Consider the following 24,903-nt stretch of genomic DNA (forward strand, 5'->3'; position numbering starts at 1 on the left):
TCCCTTGTCTCACTATTAGGAAATTGAGTGAACCAGCACAAAAAATGTGTCTAAGACACGGATGCTGAGATCCGTGAGACGGTACGGAGAACAAAAATTATCTTCACAATGACGTTTTGGGTGATAGCAAATGCCATGACAAATGGGGCAATTAAATCATTGTGGCAAGTGTGCACGTGATTGATGATCATGAATTAGTGGCTGGCATCATATTTCCTTGTCAGTGATCCGTCAAAGGCATTTAGCAAGCCGGGTTTAGTAACTACCTTTGTTCAAAACCAGAAATTGTATACCACAAAAAGGGCAATCTAAATTATAGACACGTGAAGGGAATATATTTTTCCATTAAAGAGACTCATTACGACTACCGTAAATTCCAGACTCCAAGCGGTTACATTCTTATTACATTGTATGAACAGTGCCTTTAAAAATTGAGAGGTTTATTCTTTCTTTTCATGGCGGACACTTGGAAAACAGCGAGCTGCTCTTTTCCCAAACACATGAAATCTATATACAAAACACTGCGGTGACTTCTTGAAACATTCTTGACCCCATTCCATGATTTTGCCAACACTTTTCAAATAATACATAACAGTAGCAAAAGGGGAAGTTCAAAATTAATTAATACACTATTTACAACATACAATAATTCAACTATTAATCCCACAAATCAAGTCCTCAGTTTATACATTCAAATTGAACAGCTTTGGAAGTTACACTATCCATCAAAAATGCTACTCTTATGTTCCCGTATCATCTCTGTCAATATCAGGTCGTTGAGGTTTCCTTTAATTCTTTAGGAACGATAACAAGCAAATGCAATTTTGTCAGATATGGCAGCAACCACGAATGACAACAACTCAAAAAGACATGTCTGTGATGCAATATGGCACTATTCTCCATAGTAGGGGTGCCCTGGTGCTGTTGTCTAGAAACATAGGGCTAACATTTTATGCCGCACAGCCCTCATTTGCGTTTTCTTTTGGTGCAGGAGTAAATATGTGCTTGTCTTTGCAATCACTCATCCGGTGCGGCTCGTACAAAGACAAACGTAGGTTTTGTTCTTTAATTTGAGCATATGGCTGTTAATCAGGGGGATTCTGTAATGTGGAATTTAAGGTACTTTGTTTACAATATTTTAACAAAAAATGTTTTTAAAATATTGAAATAACCTACTGTAATTTCCGGACTATAAGGCACACGTTTAAAAAGAACGTATTTAAAAAAAAACATTTTCATAACATACCATCATTCGTATGAAATTTACAATACCGTAGGGGGGGGAGAATACATTAGCTAGAATACAAAATAACATCAAGAATTATTGTTTCACCACTGAAATACATTGATTAATTCTTAAATAGATAATGTATGTAGTAATATTTAATTTTCAATTGTATTTATCGCACGTCCTGGTCTACAGTGTCCGCTGGATTACAAAATATGAATATGGTTTTCAATGTGCTTTATAGTCCAAATAATAAGATGCATTTTTTAAGTTTTTAATGTCTTCCATTAAATAAAAATGACTCATCAGTGCTGACTTATTACTAGCAGCCTAGCTATCTTATCCTCAACAGATTTAATTTGTCAGAAACACACCAATTTCATAATGGAAAATTAAATCGCCTTGAAAACGTTTGTGTCATGTTTGTTCTTCTTCAAAAAAACTTTTTTTTCCTATTGTCAAACAGTTAAGAAAAAGCACCTGGGACCCACTAGTGAGTGCCAAAGAGCCGCATGCGACTCCGGAGCTGCTTGTAGTGCTAAAACAAATTCTGAGCATGACAAAATGATGTGCTGATTCAATAAGATAAGATAATAATGTGCTAATGCAATCATCAGTATGTTTGCTATAACTTTTCAATTTAAGTTTCGCAAAACAATTCCATTTTTATTAGTAAGTTGTAAAACTTTTTGGTTTCTAAATTTGAACTAAACATTCCACAAAAAAGAATGTATTTCATAGCAATTGATATTCTGTGTTACTTTGTCTATAGTGAACAATCACTTTGACAGCAACAAACTGTATAATGTGGAAAAATTGGTCTGCTTGGCAGTTGCTTAAAAAATAATTTCAGTAGTATCATAGTTTTGCACCTTCTATAACAACTTATATTCAACTGAGTAGCACACATAAAAAATGTATGGTGAACTGTATTTTGCAACTATCAAAAGGTGGGACATCTTTCTGAAAGTTGTATTGATTTAATTAAAATTATCCAGGGCATCTAGTTGCCTCCAAACAACGCTGAAACTGGGGATCAATAACAAGTGGTCACCCTGAGCCCAGACAGTAAGACGGGATATTAATCAGGCCGGCAGCTCACAGGCAAGCGGCCATATTGGCTCTCCATCAGAACGTTTAGTAGCTGCCTTTTTTCTCTGACTCGCAGCAATTTCTCTGTCTGTCATCTTCTTGTTGAGTGGCAGCCATCTTGGTGTATTTTTGCTCTGGGAGGGAGCAAGGTCCTCTGTTTACTCATACCCGGTAGCTGTGAAGCTTTGCCATTCCTGGGATGAGGATGCATGTACTCTCTGTTAAGGTCTTGGGGCTGGATACATACAAGGGGCAGCAAGAATTAAGGCAGCTGCTCAAAATAAGGATGATATTTATTTAAAAAAAAAGAACAGGAACAAAGTAAAAAACAAACAATGGGGCACAAACATGACAAGTCCACACAAAATCATACCTAACATGCCAAAACCAAAAACAAAGACCAAAAACCTGAAATAGAAAATCCAAAGAATAAAGTAACAAACTAACACCCAAGTAGCCACAAAACAACTAACATCATGTCCCAATCAGAAACAGGAAACAAAACCAAAATAGAATATATATAATCTGCACCGCTTATTTTTACTAGGGTTGCAGGGGTGCTGGAGCCCATCCCAGCTTTTTACGGGCTGTGGGCAGGGGACGCCCAAAACTGGTCACCAGCCAGTCGCAGGGCACACATAGAAAGACAACTCACACACTAATTCAACTAGGGACAATTTGGACTGGCCAATTAACCTGACATGCATGTTTTTGGAATATGGGAGGAAACCAGAGTGCCCGGAGGAAACCAACTCATGCATGGGGAGAACATGCAAACTCCACAGGAAGTCTGGTGGCTAGATTTGATCCTATAACCTCAGAACAGTGCTACGGATGCGCTATCCACTCAGTCGCCGTTAGCAAAAAAAAAAAAAAAAACTTATATAAATCTTCCGTATGCTAAGGTGTTTTCCTTGCCCTAATGGAGTTTGTGATTAATGGCTTTACAAATAAACAAGACTTGACCTATTTTGATATTATACAAAAGGAAACATACATGGTATCCATCTATATTCGTTGGACAAAGTTAACAATTTATCTTAGTTCTGTTTTGAAGAAACCATACATTATCCCATTATCAATTTTTTTGAAAATGCACCCCAGTGCCACTAGGGAGCACAAAAGAACCGCATGTGACTCCAAGACAAGTTTAGCGTTTCGAAAGGTCAAACTTTGTTGGCGATAGAAACAATCTTCTTCTGCCTTTTCCTCTATGCAGCCAGTTACCTCGTCGATCCAGTGTTTTGTTGACCTGGTGGCTTAAAGAGAAACTTAAAGTGGAAAAAAAGTGTGCATACACTGTGAAAATGTATCAAGATGTTTTACGTATGTGTAAAACTCCGCAACATAATTAACACGCAGGCAGAAACAAGCAGAAAGGGGTGGGACGACTGTTTCACCAATCAGAATGCAGAACCCAATGCACAATAAAAATCGTCAAACCAATGGAATAAAACAAATGCTGCCGTAGCATGAAAAAAACTGTTCACCAGATGTGGATTATATTTCATTATAAAGCAAAGAGGTGAATGCAGGGCACGGTATTGGGTGTCACAGGGGGGATTGAGTAGGTCTAATCTGAGTCCCCACATAGTGAATTCAAACATGTGGCTCATCTTTTTCTTCAGGATTTGTTTTTCCTCATTTCCTCAAGCTCCCACTTGCTGATTGTCTGTCAGGCTGCACAATTAGTCAAATCACTCCGACATGGGATTTCAGAAATATGCGGCGATGTAATGAAAAACAAAATAGTCGAAGGGGAAATGTGCTGATGGCTTATTAGAAAGTAGATTGTCTTTGCATTGTGTAGCATTGTTTACCCCTTTGCTTGTGTTCAAGTTTGTGTGTGTTTGTGTGTGTTTTTGCCTGCCGGATGAGGTCATGATGAGGGAGAGCGCTGTTGGCAGGGACTGTCATTGCCACTCACTGTTTTGGTTGTTGTTTGCTTCCTGCCCGAGGAAGTGAAGGTGCTTCATGAGGATCAACAGCCACTGGGTGTCATGCGCACATGGCCCGTCTGTCTGTTTGCTTCCTAGCATTTACATAACTTGGCATAAGAGTACTTTTAAGCCTGTGTGTTTGCAAACATATGTGTTGATGTCGCTGTTGGTTAAGAACAAGCTGACAGGCAAAGACCACTGTCAGGCCGTTGAGTCTTTGTGCAAAATACAGTGAGCTTAATTCGTTACAGGATTGTGCTCATAGTTCAAATTGCTCTTCTAGAGAGCATTTTTTTCCCAATATGAAATCATGAAAAACGTTTAGATTGTTCCAATTTTCCAAAAAGCATCAAAATGAACCTTAAATAGTGAGGGTGGACGGATCAATCCAAATATCGATATTGTCAATACTGAACCAGTACCTCGATCCTATGGACGTCCCATTTTAGTTATCACTCCAATAATGTTGTTAGTGGGTGATAAGATTATACATACGTTAAAACTTTCCAAATCGATCCGATTATATTTGAACTTTATTTGCTCTACTGACTTTATTTTGAAAATATTGTGCAATGGAAGATATTGTAATTGTCTTGTAAACATTAATATACAATGTATGTATTTTTGTTACATTGCTGCTTTTTTTGCTTGACTGTCTTGACTTGTTCTGAAACAGTTAATAGAAAATATTAATTTTCATGTTTAAGGTTTCTTTGAAAATTTGCATTTTAGTTATTCTAGTTTTAGTTAAAAGAAAAATTAATTAAATAATCAGCACAAATACAAACTATCATATAAACATGCATTTTTAAAATACTCATACGTTGAGATTTTAGCATACAATGTGACTCCCTAAAATGGAGACTCCATAATTGTCTGTGATTTTTCTGCTACAGGTACCCAAAAACCTTACAAATTAAGGTTTGACATAAACAATGAGTGTGTATTGGTCACTTTGAGTCTTGTAGTTGTCCATTCAGTTGCACTATACCTGTGTGCCTCCTAAGTACAGCTAAGGTGCCCACAGACCTGTGCTGAAAATAGCTCACCAGTGCTGGGTCATTGTGATTTTCTTGTAAAATTATTTGTTAATGGTTGACTGAGTCTATTTACCAGTACTTGTGTAATTATTCAACGATATAGGCATTTTATAGCATGAAAATATCAGTATGAAGATTGATCGATACTACTCTATTAGTTTGGATTGGGTTGAGACCAAACATCCGAGCATCACTGTCACCTAACAGAGATAGCATGCCTGTCAACTTATAGGTTTTAACTGTATTTTATTTGTCATTTGAACATTTTCAAACCATGAGCTCCATAGAAAAAAAAAAAGAAATAATCTCGTTCTAATAGGGATCATCTTGGTCACTGGTATCAGACGACAACGTTATCGGTGATATGTTTGCGGTGTTCTTTATAGTTTGTCTAGGTGTGAGTATATATTTGCCAAGCGGAGTTTGTAACCTTTATTATTACTTAGTAAGGAGAATTTGCAATAATTAATAAGGGGAGCAGGTTGACGGGGATGAGATTGAAAGACTGTTGATGAAATGTTAGCACTTACTCTACACATACAATTTAAGTTACTGTAACTTTAAATGGACGCACACACACAGAACATGTACAGCACATTTTTCCCCTTATGTAGTTTGCATGAATAAACAAGACGAGGTCCTGCTGGTGGTAACTGACAATAAGCAGTGGTAGCCTCTGGGACTGCTAGTAAGCTGAATTTTTCCTCGTATAGCAAGCGAGATTTGTAGGAAATAAACTGTGTATACCAAATTTCTCGTGCTTAGAGGCGCCTGTATGAAGAAGTACCTCTGTACCTTTAAGCCTGTGTGTTTGCAAACACATGAGTTGATGCCACTGTTGGTTAGGAGCGAGCTGACAGCAAAAGACAACTCTTAAGTCGTCGTGTTTTTGCATACAATATTTGCTTAAGTTTTCCCCACCACGATAACTCTTTGTTGCCGTAGATTTGATTAAGATTTTTAAGATGAATGAGCATTGTGATTGTGGAGCACTTATCAGCACAATGGCCCTGAGAAGATTAGAGTGCCGGAGGTCAGAGCAGGCAAATGTCAACAAATCATTAAAAGGCTAAAAGGCCATTGAGGTAGTCGAAGTGGTGCAGATGTTTTTAAGTAGATTTTTCAGTAGCTTTTTCAGAGTTACTACTTCTGATAGTACTCGTACTAATAGGAATAAAAACAAAAGGGACAATAGTGGAAGAAAGATAACAATAATAACTCTGCAGACTCAGAATTTAGATAGAATACCAGCACTGTCAAAATGAAAGCTGGTTTAAGCTTTAAACCTGTTTTTCTCCAAAGTTAAAGGGACAATGTTTTAATTGACCATCAGATGTCGCTGTACAGTGTTATGCAACAAAAAAAAAAAGAATGCTGAAAAGCAAATAATGCAAACTACAGACTCAAAGTGACCAAGCCACACATTTTTTCTTCAAAATTCTTTGCCCACCCTTTCACAAGGTTTTTAGCTTTTGGATGTACCCTTAGCCGCAAGATGGCGGGAAAGCATGCCACCTTTCTCTAGCTGAGCCTCATGTTGGATTAAAAATGCTTATTTCTCAACCTTTTATTTAAAAATAAATGCATTTTTGCCTAAAATTCAAACATTTTTTTTTAAATCCAATAATTGTTTTTGTATTTTTTTTTTTACCTTTAGGAGGAACTAAATAATACATAATGTCCCTTTTAAGCAGCTTTTAATTTTTAACTCATGTAAAGGTGGTCCGCAAGGTTTATTTATTACAACATAGATATGTACAAAATGATATACTCTCATGTACTTTACATTGTGTGTGGGTGAAGTCTGATGCCAGGTATCAGTATAAGTGCCAATACAAGCTCATTCTTAAAGAACTCATGATGGTAGGTGATACTGGTATCGGCTATCTGGCATTTTAATAATTAGTATCCTGGATTATAGGAATACTAAATTTCCCATAAATAAATGCAATATAGGATGAGGTGTTAAATAGATGAATCCAATCATACAAGCAATAAATAGCAATATTAAACAAATACATGAGAGAATACCAATACAAAGTGCAGAATTGGTATCAGCGGATACCAGGCTTTATTTTAGGTACTGTGTCTAACTTTGATGGACAATTGAAAAATAGCATTTACAAAAATATATAATTACTAGGGAGTTTTTTAAAGGGACATTGTGTGTGTTTTAGGGCCTCGTAGTGTAATTCATTTAAAGAAAAAAATGTTTATTCTTGTAATAAACAGACACATATGTATTATCATATTAACGTGCATTCTTTAAAACACTCATTGGTCAAGACATTTGTATTTTTATTTTTTTACATGAGCCTCAACTAGAAGGAGCTGACATGGCTGTCTGCCATTTTGCTGCTACAGCGAAATCGAGAGGTCAAATATTACACAGTGTCCCTGTTGTATATCAGAAGTCTATTATTTTGAAAATTGGTTGGTACGAGTGAATACACCTGTGTACTAATCATGGTATCAATATGAAGAATGTAGTATCCAACATTTCAAATGAGAAAACTTCTTAGCTAGTATTGAAATAGTGGAAAAAAATATGTTTCCCTGTAGTCATTCCAATAAAGTTGTCGACTAAATATCTTGATTTGTAATTGTTAAGAAAAAATGATGAATTACTAATAGATACATGCAATATGAAGGAAGATATCTTGAGAAATAGGGGTTCAAAAATGAATGAATGCAATAACAAAAATAATGAATAACAAACAAAACAATGACAATTTATAGAGATCAGAGAATATTAAGTATCAGTCAAAAAAGAAGCGAATTTCTAGGTAATGTCTATCGAAAGATTTTTGTTCTGTTTTTGTTTTTGACAAAAGAAAAGCTAAGATAGTAGAACCCTAAAACGAGGGATGCTAAAAGTCTGTTTACTTATTTGTCAATGTCTCCAGTAGTATGTGTTTTTCCACTCTCTGTGTTCCATCTGCATTGTCCCCCCCATCTGCTTTTGGCCAAGGCTCTTCCCATCTGTGTTTTGTGCGGTCTTTCTCTGGGTTCCTTATGTCTCCCGCGGCTTTGTTTTGTCCGTGCCCCGGAAACTCGTGACTCTCGCTTCTGTTTGGCCCACATTGCTGATTGTCTGCGAGCTTTGTGTCTCATCTTCCTCCTTGGTCACTGAGGTTGCATGGCCTGCCTTGCTCCTCTCGTGCTCTGAATTAAACTGCCTGCGTTATTGTATAGACGTGCACAAAACACGCAAGGACCAACTGCTATTATGACCAGTTGATATGATTGCAAATACCGTATTTCGCGGACTATCAAGGGCAGAAAAAAAAAAAGCCGGATATTAGAAGGTTCGCCTTGTGACCCGGTGCGTCTTATATTCCGCAAAATGCGGTGAATACGATTGGAATTGTATTCAGTATTTAAAGGTGTGCGTTACTACATCAAGTTGTACGGTCTGTTGTCCCCATTCGTTGTACATTAGATGCAACGGGATGAAAACCCAACTGTGGCATTGAAGGCGCTGACACTTTACCACCAGACTGCTTGTGGTACACGTGACATATGAAAAGGCGCTAGACCTTATTTCATGATAACACTATTTTTACTCATTGTGCCAGAAATACTGATTTAGATAGGGCATTTTGATAGGCTTCAAAACTTTGGTCTGGGTGAGGTTGGGAAAATTGTGTTTTCCATGAAAAAAGTTCTGATTAAAACATTCCTCTTTTTTTCAAATACCATCTTTTTTATAATTATCCACACAAAACAAAATGTTGTTGTAAACGGACAGTGTATTTTATTTAGTGCCTCCACTTAGTAAAAAAACACGTCCACCATTAGATTAAAATAACACTAATTTAAATACATTAAAAAAATACATGTGTTATCATTTGGATGTGCTTTTTTTAAATAGTTTTTATTTTTAGGTTGAGAAATTTCTTATTATTTTACATACCATGAGCCTCCCTGAGAGGGAGATTTCTGCTACAGGTACCTAAAAAAATGGTGAAAGGCTGGTCAAAAAGATAAAAGAAATAAGGTGCTTATTTGCATCATTGTTACCTGTGATTTTTAACACTTGTTTTTAGTTGCAAGAAAGAATACTCCAGTGGTCAAATAATACAAGATGTCCCTTAAACTTTCTTATTAATTTGGGGGGCTCAAACTATCACCCTGAAGGACAAAAATTGCCGGGCCTCGAGTTTGAGACCCCTGCACTTGAGAGTAATCAGCCAAGTCGGCGATGGTAGCATTAGCTTTTTGGTACAAAACATTGACCAGGCACTAAAACAACGTGACACGAGAAAGAGGCGTCATGGTAACGGAATTAATAACATATCCAAACAAATTAAGTACTGTAAACTCGAACAGATAAAACATCCATCCATCCATTATCTGAAGCGCTTATCCTCATTAGGGTCGCGGGGTGCTGGAGCCCATCCCAGCCATCCTCGGGCAGTGGGCAGGGGACACCCTGAACTGGTTGCCAGCCAATCACAGGGCACACAGGGACGGACAATTTGCTCGCTCATTCACACCTAGGGACAATTTGGACCGGCCAATTAACCTGCCATGCATGTTTTTAGAATGTTGGAGGAAACCGGAGTGCCTGGAGCAAACCCACGCAAGCACGGGGAAAACATGCAAACTCCACACAGGAGATTCGATCTCATGACCTCAGAACTGTGCCGCACACGCGCTAACCACTGTGCCGCCGTGCTGCCCACAGATAAAACATTCTTAAGAAAAATATAATGATATGATCCATTACAACTTTTTTTCGTATTTTTCCAAATTAAATCACCATTTATTGTTTTTCAAGAACTGATATATTTCTAATTTAGTCAAGTTATTCTCAAACTCAAGTACTTTTGACTTAAGTGTCCTGTTTTCTAGCTATGCTAAATATTTTCGTTCATTCGAGCAGTCAGTTTGCATACATGTCAAGCACCCCAGTGGAGTACAACAATCCTTTTAAATGTAACCTCACCAATCAGCTTGTAATTTTTTTTTTTTTAATGAACAAGGACGTCACGTTCCATAGTCAGGAAAAACGGCCAGTGAGTAAGATACGAGGTTAAGTACACCACATTCCTGATATATTGCAGTGCTTTCCCGGTCTGCTCCAATTATTTTAATTCAAGCTGAGCGACCTGTTTAAAGGAGATACAATCGTGATAGTATGCACACAACACGGAGGCGCGCTATTATCTTGTGATTTTCTGCATAAGTGAAAAATATAATTTTACATGGTGCGTATATGACATGTCCCACTTTGGATAAACATCATGTAAATGATCAGATTTTCTACGTTTTTTTCTCCTCTGCCAGAAGGAGAAAAGGAGAAAAATGGTTACAGTAAAAGTTGATTTTTTATTATGCAATTTGGTCAACACAGAAAGTAATCAACACAGCCCAAAAAGTTATTGGCTTCCTCCCTCCCACGTTTTGAGGATAATAACAGCAACCACCTATTTTGACCTGTTTTCCTCTGGTAGGTGCTACTGTTCCCGTAAAAAGCGTTTAGAGACAGTTTCTTCCCAGGGCCATCACCACCCTGAACAAGGGTGCAAGACTGTGGAAAACATGTATCTTGACAGATTTATCCTCAGGCCGAGTTTGAGGTAATATGTATTGTATAGAAAATACAATATCTACATCTCATTCATGACTGATTTGGGTATTTTGTTGTAGACAAACAAAAAAAGCCGCAACCAAAGGAAGATATAAATACTGTGTGACAATGTCGACTAAAAAACAAACAAAATATTTTCTATTGCACAATATTATGAAAATGTGGTGAGAAAAGCTAATAAAGTGTCTGTTGTCTCTTACTGACAATGGATTTACATGTTTTTGTTCAGGAACAGTAACATGTTTACATTTTTGGTTCCAGGGAGCGCTCTTTCTAGGGTGAGCTTTTTTCATATGATTTTTTTTTTTGTAAATGTGTGATGCTGCCACAGTAGCAGTCAACCTTGCTACACAAATAGCACTTGGCATTGCCCTTTCCTGTAGTTGAAAAAAGTCTGTTTTCCTATGTCATTTATAGCTTCTGGTATGGTGGACGCTAATTTGACCCTTTCTTCTGCCTCGCCGGCAGTATGCAGTAGCGTGGTTTTAAAAGTGTACATTTCAGTCCCAACTCTGGCATAAACCTAAAGAGAGTACAAGGGTGTTATTTGTGTGAGAGAAATCTCCATTGCAAAGCGGAGCTTTTAAGAAATTGGTGTAGGAGCGAAGTATGGATCCCAGGCCGTCAATATCAATATTGGGTTCCATCCAACCACCCCTAATGGTCAACCATTTTGTGTTTCTTGTTGTTGTGTGTGTTATTGGGATGGTGTTTATTGTCCCCTCTTCTTTTTCCCACAATTCCTTAACAAGCCCTAACCTCTCGTCTGTGTCTTTGATCCCACCATTCCATTGCTCTCTCGCTTCTCACCAGCTAAAGGGGAAAACACGAAAGACACAAAAACAATCTACGCAGAAGAAAATTGGCTGCAGGGTGTAATTATTATGATGACTCTGTTCGTGTTGCATTTTTGCTCATTTCTCCCGCACATTTATCATCCCGCTCATACGCTTGTCCCGCCACCCTCCTTCTCTTTATTCTCTCTAAGAGAGTGTAATTAACATAACTTGGATCCCTTTCATGCCTCATCTTCTAATATATCATTTCCCATGTTAATATCATCTTTTTTTGAGTGTGGATGTTTTGTTTTTTGGGCTCTAACCCTGTGTCAATTACAACTGTCTGCATGCTTGTATGAGGATGACTGACATTGAAGTGTAATTTGGCAGTCAAGTGAATACTTTGTGGCTTCACTTGTCACATGTCCTGGTATAATCACCATTTATGTTTTTTGTTTAAAATGGTGCTGTGTTTATCCCTGCCTTCTTTCATCCGAAGAAATTAGTTTGTGAGGAAATCAAGCTATTTGTTTCATCAGTATGGACTGTGTCTTTTTGATGAATCATTTTCAAATGTTATGTTCACAGAACATGCAAGGAATGGTCAAATTGAGATAAAAAGAATAATCTGTTTGCATGACTGGTTTGGTAACCTTGTATACCAGTGGTCGGCCACCACCAGGCCGTGGACCAATACCGGGCAGTGGGTAGATTGGTACTGGGCCGCACATAAAGACAAATCTGCTATATTTTGCTTATACTGTGTTTATTTGTGTATACACACTATTATTTCTACCCCCCAAAACTCAAATTTTTGTGTTCTTTAGCAGTAGTGCATTACCCTTTTCGAGCAACGACTGATCAGTCGATTATACCCCCTACTACATCGGCTCCGAATTGGAAGCAACGGGAATCGTACATGGAATGCAGCAGTGAGAACGCCAATTTCCAACCACCGGACCACTGGGAATATAGATGACATGTTGAAAAGGCACCAGATTGTATCTCATCCTCACACTAGTTTTACTCCCGTTTCTACTTGGTAAAACATTTTAATGGAGAATTATAGGAAAGAGTTCAGCCAAAACAACATTGTACAAAGTTGTACCCTTAGTAAGAAAGTGTGATGATCAGATAAAAGATTCTGTGTCATCTAGATCACAAGAGATTTAGTGTTTACACAGTGGTTTTGTGATTAATTGTATTGCTATTATTGGGCCAGGTCGCAAGATTCTAGTTACCCATTTAACAGCTCTATGGTAGAGAAAAAGTTGTTGACCACTAGGGGTCTGAGGTACTGGGAACTGTGTCATTGATCCGATCCAAGCAAAAATATGGTAGTAATAAATCAATATGATCCAATATTGGTACGTTTTGCTTGGAAATGTCATGATCATGGAATAATTAAAGCCTCAAACTTGAGTTAGTTATTTTATCAGCCCTCGCGGTCCATGAGGTCCTCTGGCAGCGGCTTGTTGACTGTTCCCAGGGTGGGGATTTCACTGTCTTGTTGTATGCTTTGTTTTCATACAGCACTTTAAGTGGCAATGTTTTGGCACAAAAAAATGGTTCATCTTTTTATTAAATAACTTCATTGAAAACTTAAAAATATATACAGGGAGTTCAGAATTATTAGGCAAATGAGTATTATGACCACATCATCCTCTTTATGCATGTTGTCTTACTCCAAGCTGTATAGGCTCGAAAGCCTACTACCAATTAATCATATCAGGTGATGTGCATCTCTGTAATGAGAAGGGGTGTGGTCTAATGACATCAACACCCTATATCAGGTGTGCATAATTATTAGGCAACTTCCTTCCCTTTGGCAAAATGGGTCAGAAGAGGGACTTGACAGGCTCTGAAAAGTCAAAAATAGTGAGATATCTTGCAGAGGGATGCAGCACTCTTAAAATTGCCAAGCTTCTGAAGCGTGATCATCGAACAATCAAGCGTTACATTTAAAATAGTCAACAGGGTCGCAAGAAGCGCGTAGAAAAACCAAGGCGCAAAATAACTGCCCGTGAACTGAGAAAAGTCAAGCGTACAGCTGCCAAGATGCCACTTGCCACCAGTTATGCCATATTTCAGAGCTGCAACATCACTGGAGTGCCCAAAAGCACAAGGTGTGCAATACTCAGAGACATGGCCAAGGTAAGAAAGGCTGAAAAACGACCACCACTGAACAAGACACACAAGCTGAAACGTCAAGACTGGGCCAAGAAAAATCTCAAGACGGATTTTTCTAAGGTTTTATGGACTGATGAAATGAGAGTGAGTCTTGATGGGCCAGATGGATGGGCCCGTGGCTGGATCGGTAAAGGGCAGAGAGCTCCAGTCCGCCTCAGACGCCAGCAAGGTGGAGGTGGGGTACTGGTATGGGCTGGTATCATCAAAGATGAGCTTGTGGGGCCTTTTCGGGTTGAGGATGGACTCAAGCTCAACTCCCAGTCCTACTGCCAGTTTCTGGAAGACACCTTCTTCAAGCAGTGGTACAGGAAGAAGTCCGCATCCTTCAAGAAAAACATGATTTTCATGCAGGACAACGCTCCATCACACGCATCCAAGTACTCCACAGCGTGGCTGGCAAGAAAGGGTCTAAAAGAAGAAAAACTAATGACATGGCCTCCTTGTTCACCTGATCTGAACCCCATAGAGAACCTGTGGTCCCTCATCAAATGTGAGATTTACAAGGAGGGAAAACAGTACACCTCTCTGAACAGTGTCTGGGAGGCTGTGGTTGCTGCTGCACGCAATGTTGATCGTGAACAGATCAAAGCACTGACAGAATCCATGGATGGCAGGCTTTTGAGTGTCCTTGCAAAGAAAGGTGGCTATATTGGTCACTGATTTGTTTTTGTTTTGTTTTTGAATGTCAGAAATGTATATTTGTGAATGTTGAGCTGTTATATTGGTTTCCCTGATGAAAATAAATAATTGAAATGGGTATACATTTGTTTTTTGTTAAGTTGCCTAATAATTATGCACAGTAATAGTCACCTGCACACACAGATATCCATCTAAAAAAGCTAAAACTAAAAAAGCCCCACTCCACCTTCCAAAATATTCAGCTTTGATATTAATGAGACTTTTGGGTTCATTAAGAACATGGTTGTTGTTCAATAATAAAATTAATCCTCAAAAATACAACTTGGCTAATAATTCTGCACTCCCTGTATATATTAGTTTGTTTCGAACACAAGCCAAGAAAGTCAAACGAAAAAACGGAAACAATGTAACCAAAATTAAAAAAATGTATAACAATATCATATTGAGAATAAAAATTATTTCCTTTGTACAATTTGTGAAAATAAAGTCAGTAATGCAAAAATAGTGTCAATTGTCTCTTGTTGGCCCTGTCGCCATAGTGACGACAAATGTACTTTTTTTTTTGTTCAGGAACAGTAACTTGTTTGCATTTCTGGTTGCAGCTCATTGCTCTCTGCAAAGTGAACCTTTTTTCAAATGTAAATTTGAGGTGGCATTTTTCTTTTCCATAGTAGAAAAAGTCCTCACCGTGTTGCACTTTGTGTTTGCCTCCTTAATATTTAGTTTCTGGTTGGGGCGTATGCACAAATTTGGCCCTCACTTATGCCTGGTAGACAAGATGCAGCATCAGGCTAGATAGTGAGAGGTGGTAAACGTGTGCCCGTCAGTCACTCACTCATACATACAGTTAGAAAGTGTTCAAAGCTGCTGGGTGAGGGATAGAAGGGCTGCCTATCTCCAAAGAGAAGGGACATTTGAGGAAATTGGTGGAAACGTGAAATATAGATCCCAGGATGATGTTACCACTCCGATCCAAGTACCTGAATATTTGTTTCGCCCACCCCTAACGACCACTACCTTAACCCTAATATTGTGTTAGGGTCTCCAGTGACCCGTTTCAAGTTTACAAAATATAAAAAATGATATGTCTTATTAAATCACATTATAATGGGAATATATGGTAATGGTGTATATAATGTTTTTTAGGATGTAGTAACATATTAATATTGAGCAATACTCCTGTTACACCCTGCTAAAAATTGTTACTGTTGCCATTTCCTGAGACCACATAAGGGTTAAGAAACCCAATAAATGGCAATATTCAGAACTTAATCATACTATTCCTTGCATGTAAATGTACTGAAGAACTTTTTTTTTCTGAAGCAAAATGTTGAATATTTTTGCATCCTCTTCACACATCCTACTCGTTTCCTCTCGTGCTTAAAATCTTCCCTTTTTTCACTGAACCGCCTGTAGGTGCCGATCTGTTCTCCAACTGCACGGAAGAGTGCAAGGCTCTGGGCCACTCGGACCGCTGCTGGATGCCATCTTTCGTCCCTTCGGAAGGGCGCCAGGGGCCCGACTACCGCAGCAACCTGCACGTCCCCGGAATGGACGCCACGCTGCCAGACACTGAGGTACCCTCCTCTGTCAACCTCGCCGCCCAAGTCGCCTTGACATCGTCCACCGCTCCGTCCAGCGATAGGTCATTCTTCACCTTTGGCAAGGACGCTCAAAGGTCACAGTCACACAACAGCCTTCACCATCACCTCCATCCGCAACAACAGCAGCACAACGCCAGCACGCTAGAGAGGAAAGAATATGATAGGGGGACCCTTCCGTACAAATCCACTTTTTTCTGTGAGTATCAGTATGATAAATCCCTAGGACCCTATGACTTTAGTCAAGTGCAGTACAGGTTCTAAAAAGTAAGGGGGTGGGTCGTGCTGAGTATCCCTCAATTTCTAATCTGGACTCAAAACATTTTAATTCTCCTTGTTTTTAAGGAGCCCGAATGACTTTTTCGTTGTGTTGTTGTCATTTTGTAATGCAGGGGTCACCAATCTTTTTTAAGCCGAGCGATCCTTTTTTGCTCTATTTTTCTTTTTATTTTGTTCCATCAATAGAATAAACTCCGAAATAAGGAGAGAAAACATAAAATAATTTTGAGCTTGCAAAAAGAGGACTGTATAAAAGAACCTCACAATGCCAAAGGATGACAGAATCTAGTAAGATTTTAAAGTACACAAGCTTATAACCCTCAACCTATAGCTTTTTGTTTACATCTATTTTTCATCTTCTGTAGTGATGGCTATGTTGTTACACATCTAGTTAGAATAAAATAAAAACACAATCCACTGTATACTAATATGCGCCCTTTATTGTGTTCTTACTTCAACATTCAGAATCATTTTTCATCATTTTTTTCTCAATGTGAATGGAAGAACAAAACAAATGCAATTTTGTTTCTGTTTGTTACCTAACACGGAAGACTCTCACTTAACCCTGACCTATCAAATCGCTGTGAGATAAACTAATAGGCAACAGGCTAATCATTTTAGAGTTTAGTGTATACCCAATCGAAGAGACATCAATAGATTTAGAGCTCAGACATCGGATATGACATTCCAACCGGTTGTAGAAAAAAAACCCTGAGCCATTTAAAAATATATATATATATATCTTTGGTTACGGAAAGTAGATCTGGCCTAACTTGTGTGGAATATCAAAGAGCCCCAACTTTTGGCGATATTGATAATCATTCTATTCGGTGCAATGTAGTCTAAATAAAAACATAACTCCTAAGCAATCTCATTTGCAGGTGTCCATTATTAAAACCAGAATAAACTTATGAATGTAATAGCACTACCTTGAATTTTTGTTTTTTTTTACAAACGTGAGGAGACAAATAGCAAAGATATATGAAATATGACAGGATGGCCTTTATTGTTATTTTTCAAGGGTACAAGTAAATTGGAAAGCTTTTAATTTTGGTCCAAAGTTAGATCAATTAAAAAATATAACATTGATTGTACTATGTATCAACATAAAAAGCTTGCATTACTTTTATCTTGATTATTTTATTTTTATTTTTTATGTTTTATTACAATATCTCATCACTGGTGACCTCTGTTGTCTTGGATGTTTTTATTATATTTTTTTTCTATGTCAAATGTAAACATTTCCCTTACAAATCCAGACTTCCCCACTAATTTTAAAAACTGTATGTTATTATGTGCACTACTAAATACTAATAAAAAAGAAAGGAAAAGAGAAAATTTGATATATAAATTTATCTGCTGTGGCCCATTTGTATCCCTCCCATCTTCTGTAAATTACACTCCTTTGCCAAGTTATCTTTCGATCTGATGCTCAACTCAGTAAAAGCCATCTGCATCAAGCTCACCTCATGTTTTTATTTGTTTCATCACTTCACACTTGCACAGGATGCCATTCATTGATTGAAATGTCATGTATTTTGCACTGGAAATATGAATTTAATCTTTGAAATGTGTTCCACATCACACCACAAAAAAAAAAAAAGACATCCTCTCAGTCCAACTGACAAACAACATTTCAACAATCTTCTCATGGAAAAGTTGATATGCATTGTATTGATATCAGGCGGAACATGAAAGGAAATTTCCAGCTCCGAAGACTTCTGCAGCGTTCATTAGTAGACGATAACAAATCATTTCCGTGCTCCCACACAGCATGAATAATCTATTAGCTCTAAGAGTAGGGAATGGATTCGATATACACACTCAGTGGAGAGGTCATTTCCAATCAAGTCACTGAACACTGACTCTAAGGTAAAGGATTGTTTTGGAGCTGGCAAACTACTAAAAAAGTTTTTGGTATTCCTGTGTAGAAACACCAAATAATAATCAATGCTATTTAGCTTTTAGTTAGCAGAGTTGAGATCTTAGGTCGGCAAACTATTGAAGTGGCCATTAGTTTAAAGGGTTAGGGCTAGGGTTAGGGCAAAGGGGGCGGGCCAAATTCAAATTAAAAAAAAGATTGAATTTATCGTCTGGAACGCCTGTAATCTTAATTTTACATGGAATGTTCCAAGATGCCCAATGTGAGCATCATTGGTCACACGACACACATCAAGCAGATAGTCAAATTCATTCCTACGCTTCCCGGCATTGCATTGTCAACAGTTGCAACAACCTCTGTTATTTGTGCCTTCAGCTCATCCACCTCTCTTGGAATAGGGGACACATGGACCAATCCTTGTACAAATCCCCCCAAAAATTAATGGGATTGTGTGAGATCTGGTTAGCCAGGACATGAGATCCAATCCATCTGTGGTCTGTGCAGCCCTTTGAGACTCTTTGTGATTAAGGGCTATACACATAAACATGACTTGACTTGACTGTCTAGCAGTGTTGCGTTCAGAAACGGTCAAACCCTGAGGCTCCAGTGTGGTGTAAAATGAAGTCTCACCATTGACTGTTGCTCTTGAAAAAAGAATGGTGTGAAGACAACTTTCTTCGACACAACACAAAACAGTGGAGCTTAAATAACAGAAACTGTCGTAACTACTGACAACGGTGTGCTGGGATGCGTTCGGCAATAATTTGATGTTTATGTGTGTCACATTACCAATGGTCCTCACAATGATCTGAACAGTACATTTACAAACTCCCTGAATCCATACATATTTTTATGTACGTAACAGTTTTAGAGATATTCAATGTCAAAATGTGCGCAAGACTTTTTAAACACCTTATTATCCCCCTTTTTAAAGGGACAGTTTGTTATATTGTCATAGAAACACATTCATATAAAAACAATATTTAATCAAAAAGGAAGGAAAAACATGAACTTTCATATAAACACATATTATTTAAAATACTTGTAGGTTGAAAAATTCGCATTTGACATAACACAAGACTCACCTAAAAGGAGTTGATGTAATTGTCTGCCGTCTTGCTGCCAAAAGGTACCCAAAAAAACCTCAAAAACGCTGGATAGCAAAAAATAAGTAAAATGTTGATTTTTGGTCACTATGAGTCTCTGTAGTTTGTATACTTTTTTGTGCTCTTCAGCACCCATTTTTTGTCGATAACACCATACTGTGACATTTAGTGGTCAGATAACAGAAACAGTCCCAATAATCACTACATTCAATAATTTGCATTATATACTCAAAATATAGAAAAGGTTTATTTTTTTGATTTTTATTTGTGTTACAATTGATAAATATTTTGATAAATGAAATAAATCCACAAAAAAATTGCAAATGCAGAAGCAATACAGGAATTATTGGTTAAACTTTGGATCCACAGGCCGTTTAAAAAAAAAAAAAAAAGAAAAACAGCCCTGCCCTAAACAAAGCGAATTATTCGTCACTCTTGTCACACAGGATAATTATACATGTGCAATATGAAACTACTCTTCAGTTTGGTATTTTAAATTTATTGCAAACACAAATGGAATGCTTGGTTAGGTGTAAAAAAATGCTTAGTTAAGTGCCAGAAATGACCTGCTTTTGTTTGTTATATATAAATTAATTTATAACAAATTGTCATTGAAACTGTTTTATCCCACTGTATATAATGGACGGAAATTTGTAAACTCATCTTCGTTATCAGTCTGACCATATTTAACGTTTTAAGGTTCTGTGTATTATTTATCAGGTTCAGTAATAGTTGTAACTGAACCTCTAAATAACTAAAAGCTCAAATTCTCTGTGTGACACTAAATCTAAACTTGTTTCAAGGCTTTTCAAAATGTGTCCTCTAAACAAACAAAAATTCCAATGTTCTAAAGCAGTAGTCACCAACATTTTTGTAGCTGAGAGTTATTTTTTGTTTCAATACTCTGTTATTATTATGTTATAACAAGGTTTTGATTTTTTTCACATTTAGAGTTAAAATAGGCTTAGTTAACAACTACTTTGTCATGCCAGTTCAAAATCATATTCTATAGAAAACCACAATGACTTTCAGAACCTGTCCATAGGCCACTCAGATGTTCTCAGGGAGCTACCTGGTGCCCGCGGGCACCACATTAAAGACCCCTGTTCTGAAAATTACACTGTTTTCATAGTATTATTTTTTGAAGGGGAGAAACAATAATAAAAAAAAAAAAGGAACACACTCACATTTCGAAAAAACATTTTTTTCATTGAATTTAGTTGTTCATTTCCATCCTGAAGTTGAACATTATGTAAGGTAAGTACAATTGTTTGACAAAAAAATACATTAAACACACTTTTCCCAAATATTTGTAGTGGTTAGTTTTTTGTGCATCATCAATGTAGGGTCTTCATGTCAAACATATGGCCAGCAGGCCTGATCCAGGTCGCATTATTATCCACCATTATGTGTATAACGTTTTAAAATATATTTTATGGAAATGCTAATCAAATTTTTGGGTTAATCTCCGAATCTCCAATTACTTCATATCCCTTTTGGACAAAAAGCATTATGAATTATTCTTCAGAGTCCTAATATTATGTCCTGAATATAGTACAGTAATGCCTAGCTGTTGCGTGGTTTCGCTACTTCACATATTTGCATTGTGCATTCTGATTGGGTCAACCAGTCATGGTAAACATGTGGGCCGTGGGCTAAATCTGGACCTTTGGATGATCTAATCCGGCCTCCATACATTTCTGAGTACAACAAAAAAGAGTACTTTGGTCATTTCAATCCAAAAATAAGTGTTTTTAAATAAATATAAAACAAATGGTCTTTTCTGCAGCTAGAGGTTAAGTCTAAACCTATTGTTTAGTTTGTAAGGCGGTGTGAGTTGGTTCAGGTGTAAAACCGCATTCACTCAAATGTTAAAATAAACCAGCTAACACATTCAATGCTGAACATGAAAATAGTTTTTCCTGTGATATGTTTAGATCCCTTGTCATCTATCATTGTAATATGTAGGGTAGGTTAGTGAATGTAGGCTGAAGAATAAAGCCCAGTACTGAAAAACAGAGCCAACAATGTGGAGTTAACATTATTTTACTGATCCAACCCATCTAAGAACAGAAAGTCCTGATCCAGAGCTAAACTGAGTTTGACGTCCCTGATGCAGGCACTGGAATTTCATATCTACATTTCATATCTTTCAAATTTACCTCAATCTATAAATTTTGAGTAATTAAGCTGGTCATGAATAAGGTTCAAAAAGTCTAGATACCGCTCTTGAGGTTTTGAAGAATAATGAGCGCTTTTTAAATCTCATTCTTTACGTTTAGTATTGCAAAGCAAGGAGGAGCTCTTGTGTTTTATAAATAACTTCACAGAAGTCCTTGGTGGCACGCATCCTTCATTGAGTTGTATTTGGAGCTGTGGCTAAAAAGCCACATGGGAAATAGTGTCATTTGTCTTAATGACTGTTCTCTGTCTTGCAGCCCGCAAGAGGATTTACTAGCTCATTCCATGTGGACCTGTCAGAGACAGCGTGAAGTTCAGTAACAGACCACCGACACTGATGATAGAGACTTCAAACTAAGACTAAATCAACAAAAAGCCGGACAACAACAACTCCGGATAAACGCCGTTTTTCGGGTGACAAACTAGAAGAACGTCTCAGCTTCGGTCCACCACCACGAGTTGAGGAGGATTCAATTCCGAGTAGCTGTCAAACTTTCTCTTTTGGTGGAGATAACCAAGGCCTTATTCCTCTCAGCGGGACTGAGATCTGGGCTTGAGACATTTAAAATGATTGGAAGTTATCAGCGAAAGGAAATATAAAAGACCACAAAGGTATGAGTTGCTTTGTGAGAATGAAATCATACTTGCTTTTACGTATAATATCATACTCCCACACATGCACTATACTCTCATACGGACACAGTCATACCCATTCACAAACATTACTATACTCTCTCACTCGTACTATTGTACTTTTATAAACAAACTACTATTCTCTTGCATACATACTACTATGCTCTGATACACGGTACTATACTTTCATTCACATTCCACTATACTCCCCCACACACACTACTTTAGATTCTTACTCACACTTTTATACTCGAGTGTATTAGGGTATGTATTGACGTATGGTCGTATGAGTGAGACTATAGTTGTGTGCATGAGATTTTAGAAGCATTATAAAAGAGTATTGGAGTGTTTGTGCATAAGGATAACTGCTTGTTTTTTGTAACCACGACAATGCACACTGATATGTGTGAGTATATTTTGAATAGTTTTACATCAAACTGGAGTTGTTCCCAGTTTTGTAGTATGAGTGAGGGAGTATAGTGTTATATGCAAGAGAGTATAAAAGTAAGTGCGTGACAGCAAAGTAGTGAGTGTATGATAGTATGGTAATATGTGTAAGAAAGAATATAGTAGTGTGTGTAAGAGAGCATAGTAGTTCTGGATAAGATTTAGATTTAATTTATTGGTCCCCTTAGGGAGATTCATTCCCACCCACTGTACTGGGGAAATACAACAGACATTCAATTAGAACACTCAACAAAACATCAGAATGACAAGCATACATGACAGTCCGGCAAAAAACTCAGACTGATTTAATGGGTCAGTGGAGCCTGTTGCTTAGAAACAACTGTATGTGTGAAAGTATAGTAGCGTGTTTGTATGAAAGTATAGTAGTGTGTGTATGAAGGTTTTATCGTAGGAGTATCGTTCTGTGTATGAGAGTTGTGTAGTATGTATACCATGCATTGCTTGTTTATGGGTATGACTCTGTCAATATGAAAGTATGGTTGTGCATGTGTGAGAGTATTATGTCATATGTGAGAGCAAGTATGATTTACTTCCCAAAGGGCCTCTTATACAAAGGACCTGCTTCGTTCTGGACTCTTAAGCGTTGTCGCGTGCCTGTTTACAGCCATGAAGTGTTATCAAGTTGGACCAAATGAGTCACGTGGAGCCCTTTAGCTATTCCGATGGCCACCGTTGAGATAACTGTACAAAGAGGATGAAATTCAAGGATGAGAAGACCAGAAGGTACTGTTCAGGTTTTTGATGGCACAAAAAACTAGAGGGATGCAGAAAACTACACATTCTGTGTTTCAGTTTTTTGAAGTTCTTTGTAGAAATTCAGTTTATTGTGTGTGGTTCACATATAGATGCGTTTATATAACCTGAGTTAAGGACAAACGGGAAGGCTAAGTCCACCTCCGGAAGACTTTGGTATCACAAGCGGACTTCTGGACCAACAACGATGAGTGACTTGATGGATTACCAGGACGTAATTCTTTCAAAGCCCTTGGCCTATACATAAACAATCAGAAGCATTCAGTGGTTTTTATCATGTGTGAAATGTGTTTACTGTGCTATTTTAAAAGGCGTTCAAATTAATATAAATCTATACATATATAACTATATCTAACTATATACAAAGAAAATGTTTTGTTTTCTCTGATTACTGTGTATCCATTGGTTTGTACACCACATTCAATCAACAATTCCAAGTGCTAGAAAGTTCTGACTGAAAACGAGGAATGCTTTAATTGTAAAGAAAAAAAAAAGAAAAAAAAAGACAAAAGACAAAAACAAAGCAAACCCCGTTCAGTTCAAAGAAGTTTTGGTTGACTTTTTTATAATTTGTTAGTTATTTTCACCATTTCACCAGGATCTTGGTTGCCTGTGTATTTTAACTCAGTGTATGCTCATGTACAGGAAGAGGGAGGGGTTATTACTACCGAGCGATATTTCAAAGATATTACAATCATAGGCTCACAAATACACCTTCACACACAAATGCATACGCATACACACAGGTCAAGTAATAAATAAACTGTGTCATTGAAGTTCTTTAATGTGTGTTTTGTCGGGAATAATTTGCCTGATGTCCACAGGGAAACCAGTGCTTTTCTTGGTTTCAAAAACAGGACACTTCCTGCTTTTGCTGTTATTTTAGTGCTTGCATTTTCTTAAGATGTAGAATTATCCCAGACAACTCTGGTGGACTTTAAAGATGTCACTGCAATGTTTTGGCTTTATTTTATTTTGTTTGTTACAACGCCATATCTCAGGCCATCTAAAATCTTGACCCAAAGGAAAATTGACAAAACAATGTCTTGAAAATTTCACCAGTTAAGGCCAAAAGAGAATGTCTAAACACAAGGGAAAACCCAGTCGCGGGACATGCATTTCATGACTAGGCCTTCAGTAGGGCTATGTCTGAATCAATCCACCCATCCATTCATTATCTGCTCGCTTATCCTCAGTATGGTCGCTGGGGGTATGGAGCCCATCCCAGCTATCTCTGGGCAGTGGAGAGGGGACACCCTGAACTGGTTGCCAGCCAGTTGCAGGGCACACAGGGACAGACAATTCGCTCGCTCATTCACACCTAGGGACAATTTCAACCGGCCAATAAACCTGACATGCTTGTTTTTGGAATTTGGGAGGAATCCGGAGTGCCTGGAGGAAAGCCACGCAGGCATGGGGAGAACATGAAAACTCCACACGGGGAGGTTGTGGTTGCTGGACTCAAACTCTGAACTTCTGCATCATTGGGCCACGCG

At 37.8% G+C, this 24,903-nt stretch overlaps 1 protein-coding gene across 4 annotated transcripts in view; it reads left to right on the top strand.

Moving 5' to 3' along the window:
* pcdh10a (protocadherin 10a) overlaps nucleotides 1-24,187 on the top strand; it is a 44,503-nt gene extending 20,316 nt beyond the window's left edge. The window contains exons 4-5 of one of the 4 annotated variants that reach the window (XM_088342507.1): nucleotides 15,921-16,304; nucleotides 21,811-24,187. In XM_088342507.1, the coding sequence (XP_088198633.1) occupies nucleotides 15,921-16,304; nucleotides 21,811-21,830 (404 nt within the window). In that variant the 3' untranslated portion in view covers nucleotides 21,831-24,187. Of the gene's footprint in view, nucleotides 1-15,920; nucleotides 17,850-21,810 lie in introns of those variants that run through there. The other 3 variants (XM_088342508.1, XM_088342509.1, XM_088342506.1) reach the window with 3 other exon arrangements.
* Nucleotides 24,188-24,903: the final 716 nt, after the last annotated feature.

Source organism: Urocampus carinirostris, chromosome 8, assembly GCF_059441175.1.
Source record: "Urocampus carinirostris isolate Australia breed hairy pipefish chromosome 8, RoL_Ucar_1.0, whole genome shotgun sequence".
Taxonomy (NCBI): domain Eukaryota; kingdom Metazoa; phylum Chordata; class Actinopteri; order Syngnathiformes; family Syngnathidae; genus Urocampus; species Urocampus carinirostris.